Source organism: Coregonus lavaretus (assembly GCF_964263955.1).
Source record: "Coregonus lavaretus genome assembly, chromosome: 3".
NCBI lineage: Eukaryota > Metazoa > Chordata > Actinopteri > Salmoniformes > Salmonidae > Coregonus > Coregonus lavaretus.
Window position 1 is genome coordinate 6,227,659 of NC_139990.1, and position 11,444 is coordinate 6,239,102.

General features: G+C 42.8%; 1 protein-coding gene across 1 annotated transcript; it reads left to right on the forward strand.

Annotated features, from left to right (window-relative positions):
* The first annotated feature begins 214 nt into the window (after positions 1 to 214).
* Positions 215 to 10,724, forward strand: LOC311111193 (phosphatidylserine synthase 1-like). Its single transcript, XM_084153891.1, has 13 exons — positions 215 to 487; positions 1,536 to 1,627; positions 1,962 to 2,006; positions 2,116 to 2,240; positions 6,350 to 6,508; positions 6,797 to 6,948; positions 7,232 to 7,373; positions 7,754 to 7,866; positions 8,106 to 8,171; positions 8,666 to 8,765; positions 9,042 to 9,110; positions 9,225 to 9,291; positions 9,721 to 10,724. Exons 1-13 carry the CDS (start codon positions 309 to 311, stop codon positions 9,810 to 9,812), a joined length of 1,401 nt encoding a protein of 466 aa, XP_084010017.1. The 5' UTR covers positions 215 to 308; the 3' UTR covers positions 9,813 to 10,724.
* The last annotated feature ends 720 nt before the right edge of the window (positions 10,725 to 11,444 follow it).

An 11,444-nucleotide genomic window follows, 5' to 3' on the forward strand; every position in this document is an offset into this window, starting at 1 on the left:
AGCTATGAAGGACCAATTTAAAAAACTCCCTTGTCCTTTCATTGTGAATTTCTGGTGATCTAAATAGTAAAATGTAAACTATTTTTAAAGAAAGATTGCAGTGGAATTAATTGGGAGTGTTGGTATTGGAATGTGCATTCCCACCACACCCCTATAGTTTGTTGAGTTGATTGGCCGTTTTCAGGTTTGCTCAGTCCTCTCTCCGCCCATACCCAGTCCTCATCAATTTATTTAAAGACAGGTCAACCTGTCCTGTCGAGAAGTGCTGACACAGGGAATGTTGTGGAAGAAACTCCTTATCCCTCGCCATGGCGCCTGCTTTGGGGTCCCAGAAATTAAGCAAGGATGATGTGAATGACATGTTACACTTTCAGATGATTAACGAGCAACAAGTGGAGGACATCAGCATCAACTTTTTCTACAAGCCTCACACTCTCACCCTTTTGACGTTCACTGTGGCTAGCTTGATGTACTTCGTCTTTTCCAGGTAACCCAATAACCGTCGACAGCTCATTTGACTTGCCAGTAGGTCTAGTGGTTGTGATAACTTGGCCTAGCTATCTAACCCAAGTGTAAACCTAAATTGTATAATTAAACTACATTTTAGTCATTTAGCAGACGCTCTTATCCAGAGCGACTTACAGTTAGTGAGTGTATACATTTTTCATACTGGCCCCCCGTGGGAATCGAACCCACAACCCTGGCGTTGCAAGCGCCATGCTCTACCAACTGAGCTACAGGAGGCCTAACTACAGATGATTAGACATTTAAAGGGTAAATCTGCAGTTGCTACGTCCATTTTTGGACTTATATGTACCCATTGATTCTTGAAGAATATAAGTTATAAATGCTTCATGAGCATAGTTCAACTGTCATACCCCATCAGAACCCAAAATATAAGCTTGTTTTACTCCAATGTTTGTAAACAAGGTAAATGTAAACAAACACTATATAGACTCAAAACATGGTTAAAACTATACTTTTGATATCATGGATGGTCAATCAGTGCATCCATAGCTAAGAGCAATTTCTCAAGTAAGAATTTTGTTAGGACTGTCTGGGAGTGCTCTGAGTGGGGAGGGGAAAACTGAAAACAAGCTGTTATTGGCAGAGAGGTTTGGAACTCTCATTCGTATTGGTCTATGAAATACTTTACGGCCTGGTGTTGTCACCAGGCAGGCCAAAACTCCATCCCACCAAAACAAGCTGAAATTTCAGCTGCTCTTTTCAAACAGCTTTCACACTAAAAGGGCATTATCATAATTGTCATAATTTCACAGTATCATTCCAACCTCATAGTATGGAAAATATATAAAACACAGGAAAATCACGTTTTTGACTGCACTGGGCCTTTAATGTTCTTTATTGTAATAATTTACAGTGCTGAACATGCAATAATCAAACAAACTTTTTTTAAATGTCACATTTGACTTTTACTGTATCAAAGTAAACCTCACTTTATCCTCTAAGAATAATGTACATATTGCATATCTCAGCCAATGCTTTTTGATATCAAACCCTGCTCTCTTTGCCAGGGATGATGCAGATGTTGACAACAACTTTCGAGTGGGTTTCCTGTTGGTTGTCTTCTTCTTCCTCGTCATCAGTGTCCTGGCCTTCCCCAATGGTACTCACTCAGTCACTGCCTTGTACTTGACAATAGCCCAGCCCAGCACCTGGTAGAAAGGGTGTGTCTGCATGGGGTGGGTGGGAGGAATGTTGTTCTAGTGTAGATAAATGGTCACATAATAGACATTCAGGTCTTTCTGGTTCATCCAAGGTCCAAAACTAGTCTTCAGCATGGCCTCTTGCAGCTTGACATGGTTTTGACTGTGAGTGAATGGGATACTCACTGCTAGCGGTTATGCTACGTTAACTTTTGAAGTGCAGTATATGAGGGTTTTGGTCAATCCACTCTGATAATGGTTGATACATGTAAATGCATTAATAATCCTCTTCAGGTCCATTCACCAGACCACATCCTGCGATTTGGCGCATGGTATTTGGTGAGTAGGCCTACTGCACAGTACAACAAGTCACATCGTCAGTGGAGCTCCTTTATGGAACCATGTCCATGGAACTCCGCTCTGATTGGTTCCTTCCTGTTGTCGTCAGGTCTGAGTGTTCTGTACTTCCTGTTCCTGGTCTTCCTCATCTTTCTGAACTGGGCCCAGGTGAAGAGGATCATGTACTGGGTGGACCCCAACCTACGCTACGCTACCCGTGAGGCTGATGTCATGGTAAGTCATTTTAATCTCTGTATGCTACAGTATCCACCTCATGCCAGACACCATATTCGTGAGTAGGGTGAAGTTGCCCCTAGACGCTGATTAAGTGATCATAGTTTGAGTTTGGATTCTCCACTCCACCACTCCCTGTGTGGTAATGTTATCCAATGAAATTTGCAGAAGGTAATACCAGCTTTCTGTAAGAGGGCGAACCATAAGACGTTGAGGACAGAGTTACCACTGAGCCTAAAGGATTATTCAGCATTGGGTTAAACGATTGGCATCAGCCTGCCCTGCCCATGTGGATACTGTTGCCATGTATGAGGGACAGTTTCAAAAACGTTATTAGTAAAACTGGTACTGTTAAATATTGACAACTTATCTCATCATACAAAAGCTGTGAGATAAAGAAAATTAAATGGCTGTTACACTTAAAATAAAATTGTATTTGTCACACGCTTCATAAACAACTGGTTTAGACTATCAGTGAAGTTCGGGCAGTTCCCAACGATGTAGGGAGAAACGAGAAATAATAGAACAATTATAACGAGGAATAAATACACACTGAGAAACGATAACTTTGAAATATACACGTGGTACCAGTACCGAGTCGATGTGCAGGTGTACAAGGTAATTGAGGTAGGTATGTACAGTACATATAGGTAGGGATAAAGTGACTAGGCAACAGGATAGATAATAAACAGTAACAGCAGCGTATGTGATGAGACGAGTTAGTGCAAAAAGGGTCAATGCAGATAGTACGGGAAACTATTTGGTTAACTATTTAACTAACTATTTAGCAGTCTTATGGCTTGGGGGTAGAAGCTGACCGCCTGGTATGGAGGTCCTGGATGTCAGGGAGCTCGGCCCCAGTGATGTACTTGGCCGTACGCACTACCCACTGTAGCACCTTGCGGTCGGATGCCAAGTAGTTGCCATACCAAGCGGTGATGCAGCCAGTCAAGATTCTCTCAATACTACAGCCCTGTCGATGTGGATGGGCGCGTGCTCGGCCCTCCGTTTCCTGTAGTCCACGATCAGCTCCTTTGTCTTGCTGACCCCACTGCCAGGTCTCTGACCTCCTCCCTGTAGGCTGTCTCATCGCTGTCGGTGATCAGGCTTACCACCCACTGTTGTGTCGTCAGCTAACTTAATTATGGTGTTGGAGTCGTGCGCGGCCACGCAGTCGTGGGTGAACAGGGAGTACAAGAAGGGACTAAGCACGCACCCCTGAGGGGCCCCCGTGTTGAGGGTCAGAGTGCCGGATGTGTTGTTGCCTACCCTCACCACCTGGGGCGGCCCGTCAGGAAGTTGCAGAGGGAGGTGTTTAATCCCAGGGTTCTTAGCTTAGTGATGAGCTTGAAGGGAACTATGGTGTTGAACGCTGAGCTGTAGTAAATTAACAGCATTCTCACATAGATGTTCCTTTTGTCCAGGTTGGAAGGGGCAGTGTGGAGTGCAATAGAGTTTGCATCATCTGTGGATCTGTTGGGGCGGTATGCGAATTGGAGTGGCATACGTCCAGGGTGTCTGGGATGATGGTGTTGATGTGAGCCATGACCAGCCTTTCAAAGATTTAATGTCTACAAATGTGAGTGCTACAGGCGATAGTCCTTTAGACAGGTTACCTTGGCGTTCTTGGGCACAAGGACTATGGTGGTCTGCTTGAAACATAGGTATTACAGACTGGGTCAGGGAGAGGTTGAAAATGTCAGTGAAGACACTTGCTAGCTGGTCAGCACATGCTCTGAGTATGCGTCCTGGTAATCCATCTGGCCCTGCAGCCTTGTGAATGTTAACCTGTTTAAAGGTCTTACTCACATTGCCAGCAGCAAACCACCCTGCATCTTACTGCTGGCTTGCCTCTGAAGCTAAGTAGGGTTGGTCCTGGTCAGTCTCTGGATGGGAGACCAGATGCTGCTGGAAGTGGTGTTGGAGGGCCAGTAGGAGGCACTCTTTCCTCTGGTCTAAAAAATAAATCCCAATGCCCCAGGGCAGTGATTGGGGACATTGTCCTGTGAAGGGTGCTGTCTTTAGGATGGAACGTTAAATGGGTGTCCTGACTCTTTGTGGTCACTAAAGACCCCATGGCACTTATTGTAAGAGTAGGATTGTTAACCCTGGTGACCTGGCTAAATTCCTGATCTGGTCCTCATACAATCATGCCCACCTAATCATCCCCAGCTTCCAATTGACTCATTCCTCTCCCCTGTAACTATTCCCCAGGTTGTTGCTGTAAATGAGAATGTGTTCTCAGTCAATTTACATGGTAAAATAAGGTTAAAATAAATAAAATTGGCTACAGAGAGCGTGATCACTCAATCGTCCGGAACAGCTGGTGCTTTCATGCATGGTTCAGCGTTGCTTGCCTCAAAGCGAGCACAGAAGATATTTAGCTCATCTGGTAGGCCCCTATCACTGGACAGCTCGCGGCTGGGTTTCCCTTTGTAATCTGTGATAGTTTGCAAGCCCAGCCACATATGACGAGCGTCTGAGCCGGTGTAGTAGGATTCGATCTTGGTCATTTGACGCTTTGCCTGTTTGAGGGCTTAGCGGGGTTTCTTATAAGCGTCCAAATTAGTGTCCCGCTCCTTGAAAGCGGCAGCTCTAGCCTTTAGCTCAGTGCGGATGTTGCCTGTAATCCATGGCTTCTGGTTGGGATATGTATGTACGGTCACTGTTGGGATGTCGTCCATGCACTTACTGATGAAGCCGGTGACTGATGTGGTATACTCCTCAATGCCATTAGATGAATCCCAGAACATTTTCCAGTCTCTGCTAGCGAAACAGTCCTGTAGATTAGCAGCTGCTTTATTGGACCACTTCCGAATTGAGCGCGTCACTGGTACTTCATATTTGAGTTTTTGCTTGTAAGCAGGAATCGGGAGGATAAAGTTACGGCCAGATTTAACAAATGGAGGGAGAGCTTTGTGTGTGTGTATGTATGTATGTGGAGTAAAGGTGATATATAGTTTTTTCGCCTCTAGTTGCACAGGTGACATGCTGGTAGAATTGAGGTAAAACGGATTTCAGTTTTCCTGCATTAAAGCCACTGGCCACTAGGAGCGCCACCTCTGGGTGAGCATTTTCTTGTTTGCTTATAGCCCTCTACGGCTTGTTGAGTGCAGTTTTAGGCCAGCATCGTTTTGTGGTGGTAAATAGACAGCTACGAAAAATATAGATAAACTCTCTTGGTAAATAGTATGGTGTACAGCTTATCATGAGGTATTCTAACTCAGGTGAGCAGAACCTCTAGACTTCCTTAATATTAGAGATCGCGCACCAGCTGTTGTTAACAAATACACACATACCCTCCTCTGAGCTTCCTCGATGCCACCGTTCTGTCCTGCCGATGTATAGAAAAAACATGTATTTATATTTACCATGTCCTTGTTCAGCCACGACTCTGAGAAACATAGGATATTACAGTTCTTCAGATCACGTTGATAGGATAGTCTTGAACTGAGTTTATTCTCCAGTGATTGCACGTTCGCTAATAGAACAGAGGGTAGAGGCGATTTATCCACTCTGCCACGTAGTCTCGTCAGGTATCCCACAAGCCGGCCTCTATGGCGCTGTCTCCTCCTTCTTCGAGTGTTCGGGATTTGGGCCTGGTCCGCGATAATCAATATCTCTTTTGTCTCCGACTCATTGAAGTAGAAGTCCTCATCCAAATCAAGGTTAGTAATGGCTGTTCTGATGTCCAGAAGCTCTTTTCGGTCATAGGAAACAATGGCAGAAACATTATTTGCAAAAAAAGTTAAGATCAGTGCAAAAAAATACACAAAATAGCACAATTGGTCAGGAGCCCATAAAATGGCCGCTATTCCCTCCAGCGCACCATCATAGTCTCGCAAGGCCTTCCTCCCAAATCTCTTTGACTCAACTATAGGTGAGCGAAGCCTGGGCATCCAAGGCTAGCATCATCATGACTCACCATACTGCCCATCCACCACTGTCTTGTTACGTGTCTTATCTGCCTCTTCTGTGTCCGTGTCTTACCTGGCACTTCTGTGTCCGTGTCTTACCTGGCTCTTCTGTGTCCTTGTCTTACCTGGCTCGTCCGTGTCTTACTTGGCTCTTCTGTGTCCGTGTCTTACTTGGCCTTTCTCCCCCTGCAGGAATATGCAGTGAACTGCCACATGATCACCTGGGAGCGGATCCTGAGCCACTTTGACATCTTTGCGTTTGGGCATTTCGCGGGCTGGGTCATGAAGGCAATGCTCATCCGCAGCTACGCCCTCTGCTGGACCATCAGCATCACCTGGGAGCTCACTGAAGTAAATAATAGGTGCAAGGAAGTCTGTGTCTGCATCCCAAATGGCACCCTATTCCCTATACAGTGCACCTTTTTCTTAGCAGTGCACTATATAGGGAATAGGGTGTTGTTTGGGACATGTGTCTTTGTGAAGTGCTACTCGGTTTCCGTCAACAGATCCCATTTAGGTTTGAAACAGTATTTAGACTCTGATTGATTTGAAATATTCTATTGCATTGGCACGTTTGAGTCAGTTTGTAGCTCCCCATTCACCTCTGTCTCTCTCTCTCTCTGTCTCTCCCCCCCTCAGCTGTTCTTCATGCACCTGCTGCCTAACTTTGCTGAGTGCTGGTGGGACCAGGTGATCCTGGACATCCTGCTGTGTAATGGAGGGGGCATCTGGCTGGGCATGACTGTGTGTCGCTTCCTGGAGATGCGCACCTACCAATGGGCCAGCATCAAGTGAGTTCTCCTCCTATTGGATTCCTCCCTTCTCCTGTAGCGTTATGACAGATGACACAATACAGTTCACCAGTCCCAATTAAAATACATTATTCTACTTAATTTCTGCCTGCTCTGATTTAGTGCGTGTGTGCTTTCTCATCTATGTATGTCGCTTAATGCCTGTACAGTATCTCTGTGTTTAACCTTGTGTGCCTAACTGTCTGTCAACACCCATCAGTGTTACTTCCCAGTGTGTAAGTGTACCTTTCCCTGTATATCTGTATCTATGATGTGTCTTCAGAGACATCCATACGACCACAGGGAAGCTGAAGCGGGTTGTGCTCCAGTTCACCCCAGCCAGCTGGACCTACGTACGCTGGTTAGACCCCAAGTCCTCCTTCCAGAGGGTGGCAGGGATCTACCTCTTTATGATCCTCTGGCAGGTGAGCTCTACCCTCTGACCTGGAAATGATACATAGTATTTAGTGCCAGGATTAGAAGTCAGAATCCACACAGTTTTATGTAGTTACTCTGTGTATATTGACTTGAAAGTAATTTGTGATTGAACCCTTTTGGGAATCAAATGGAGTTAAACTATTTACAAAAATGTGTGGTGTTTTTTTTTATGTTGAGCTGTTGGTATGTTTTCTATGGTCTTGTCTTATTGAAGGTGGACTACTACATACCTGAAGGTTATGGGGTAGATTGTATGGTATCTAACTGTGGGTACAGTGATGTTTTAATATACATGTTGCTGTACTACTACTCTTCTCCCTGTCTGTCTTTTCTCCCTGTCTGTCTTTGCTGCCTTTCCTCTAAACAGCTGACTGAGTTGAACACGTTCTTCCTGAAGCACATCTTCGTATTCCAGGCGTCTCACGCTCTTAGCTGGTGCCGGATCCTCCTTCTTGGAATCATCACAGCTCCTACTGTGCGGTAGGGAGCCTTTCCACCACGCCACTCCGCCACTCCACACGTGTGCTCTACATTCCAGCGGCAGAAGGGAATTATGACAGTTAGACACGTGCAGTCTCTTTTTCGTATAGATGGAATTGAGTTGGAAGAAGTTTTGAACGATTTCTGTAAACCCTTCTGTTTATCTTGATGATTTGACAGTTGTTGTTGTGATGGCTGTAGATAAACTGTATTAAATGTTTGTCTTCCTGTTCTTTCAGACAGTATTATGCTTATTTGACAGACACACGGTGCAAAAGAGTGGGGACACAATGTTGGATGTTTGGGTGAGTCTTTCCTGTATCCTCTAGTGGCCATTTCCTGCTGTTGCTTAACTCCACTCTAATCTTGCGACCACGTCATTGACAAACTTCTCAGAAATGCTGTGGATGGGAAATTGGGTCTCGTCCAATTTTGTTCCAAATATTGATGCTGATCTTATCGCAGTCCTAAGCTGGTGATTGCCCCGACTAGGCTCTGGTAACCATGGTGACCAGACTTGCTCTCTCACTATAAAATAGAAAACAATGAGGCCCTTATATGCCCCTGACTTCACCCCTTCAAAGTACCCTCTGTAGTCTGGTGACTAGAATTAAGGAGGAAATGTATTTGTTTTCTGTGACTGTGTTTTAACATAGTGTGATTAACAAAAATATTGTTTAATAAAAAAACAAATTGATATTTTGATATAGATAATGCCTGTTGTAAAATGTAATTATTGTTTGAGGTGAATGTTTGGTGGTCCAGTGTCCGTTAACAACGGTCTCTATCTAACCCACAGGGCCATAGCCTTCCTGGAGGCCCTGGCGTGCGTTAAGTTTGGTCAGGACGTGTTCTCCAAAACACAAGCTCGGTCTGTGTTACAGTGGCTTCTGTGTGTGGTAAGGGCTGTGTCTCTCTCTCTGTCTCTGTCTCTGTGTGTGTGTTTTTCTATGTGTCTCTTTGTGTGTCGCTGTGTGTGTGCATGTGTTAACCTCCAAAACAATCCTCCCTGCTCCAATCCTCATACCTCAAGTATCCATAACAATGACATGTTATTTAGACTGTGTAATACCATTGGTATGCTCTGACATGTGACTGCTATGTGGGTGGTACTGTAAGTGCTCCCATTGTGTTGTCAGTGCTCTCTACATCTCTCCTTCTCTCTCTCTCTGTAGGCCTTCATCACACTTCTCTGTCTGTATGGGATGGTGCGGTATGAGCAAAAGTATGAGCCTGAGTTAAAGGTAAGTTTCCAGTCTATTGCACAGAAAGGCTATGTCGGCCTTTGTGTAGTGTAGTTTGGTCTTTCTAATTGCTATTTTTGCCTCTAACTGACCATCAAGAACCATCTTTTCTAGAGCGTCTCTGAGAGTGATGACGGCAACTTAATAGAGTCATGTGGTTACAGCCCTGATGACATCACAGGTAAGCGTTCGACTTAAGTGGAATGAGGTATTTATATATATATATACAGTACCAGTCAAAAGTTTGGACACACCTACTCATTCAAGGGTTTTTCTTAATTGTTTTACTATTTTCTAAGTTGTAGAATAATAGTGAAGACATCAAAACTATGAAATAACATGTAGTAACCAAACAAGTGTTAAACAAATCAAAATATATTTGAGATTCTTCAAAGTAGCCACCCGTTGCCTTGATGAGAGCTTTGCACACTCTTGGCATTCTCTCAACCAGCTTCCTGAGGAATGCTTTTCCAACAGTCTTGAATGAGTTCCCACATATGCTGAGCACTTGTTGGCTGCTTTTCCTTCACTCTGTGGTTAAAAAAACAACAAAAAACATATTTGCTGGTGTTTGTCAATGAGCATATTTCCTATATGTGTCCTCTTGTAGGTGAGAGAGACTCTCGGAATAACTCAGCCAGCCCATCTAAACGAAGGAGAGGCACTGGGAGAACCAAAGCTGCCAATGGACACAAAGATTAAAAGCAATGAGAGCCAATTAAGGGACTATGGTACATCCTTACTGCACCCAATAACTCTGTGGGGAGATGGAAGATAATTTGGGTAAGGAGGTTCAAGAGGTGGGGATATTACATTGGTTGAATATTTGGTTGAAGAACAATGACAAGGTAAATGAAGCATAAACTGAATGGAAAAGGCTGAGCAGAGAGCTTTACTACATTTAGATGTTAGTCATTTAGCATACGCTCTTATCCAGAGCGACATACTACACTTTGGTGACCGCCACCCACTTCACTGTGTGAGATCAACAACCAATCAACAAAAGTTGCATTTACCACTTGATGAGGAGACACCACATTTGAGTTTACCATTTTCACAGAATTGACTGTACACAAGGGTTTACCGACTGCATTTTTACTCTTCCCCCTCTTTTTTTTCATTTTTTTTCTTCAAATGATGACCATAAATATTACGGGATGGATTTTATTTAACTTACAATGAAAACCGAAATGATGTGAAGCTAAAGCCTGAATTTTTTAGATTTTTATTTTTTATTTTTCCATATTCAGAGTTTGATTATTGATATTTTTTACTCAATCAGTTAAAGCTATATAGTTCATATTTTTCTATGAGAATTTTGAAGATAATTTCCATTTATTTCTACAGCTGACTAGTATTGAAATAGAGTTGGACAGATCTGTTTGGACAGATCTGTTTTTAAGATAATTCCAGGCCTTAAATGTTTTTAAAATGTTGATAATTTCATGATGACTCACTTTGTTCAAGTGAGTGTGGGAAAGGTAATTTGATTAACCTTTGTTTTTATACAAGCATTAACAGTGCATTTGTTTTGTATGAATTATGTGAACCGCATACTGTTGCAAGATAATTTATATGAATACAGCTTTCTAATAAATATTTAAAACCTGACAGAATTTTTTTTATTTTGTGGTCTTTTCTGTGACGAACAATTTCTACCAGCAGGTGGCAGCAGAGAATCATTCTTATCAAAGTTCTACTGAATATGTTTTAAATCTCATTGTTCTATCTATGGTCTTATTACTGGAGTGTTAGAGATTGATGGCAAAAAATATATAAAATAAAAAATAACCAAAAAAAAACTAAACATTTTTTTTTTTTTTTTATCAATCTCCCATGCATTGTGGATTGAACAAATGACACTAATAAAAAAAATGCATGCATACACGTATTTTGAAGATGTGAGTCTAGTGCAACTGTTTGTATTTATCGGTGGTGGGAAAAAGTACCCAATTGTCATACTTGAGTAAAAGTAAAGATAAAAGATACCTTAGTAGAAAATCACTAAAGTGAAAGTCACTCAATAAAATACTACTTGAGTAAAAGTATTTGGTTTTAAATATACTTAAGTATCAAATGTAAAAGTATGAATCATTTCAAATTCTGTATATTAAGCAAACCAGACAGCACTTTTTTCTTGTTTTTTAAATGTACAGATCGCCAGGGGCACACTCCAACATCATCATTTGCAAACGAAGCATGTGTGTTTAGTGAGTCGGCCAGATCAGAGGCAATAGGGATGACCAGGGATGTTCTCTTGAATTGAACCATTTTCCTGTCCTGCTAAGCATTCAAAATGTAACGAGTACTTTTGGGTGTCAGGGAAAATGTATG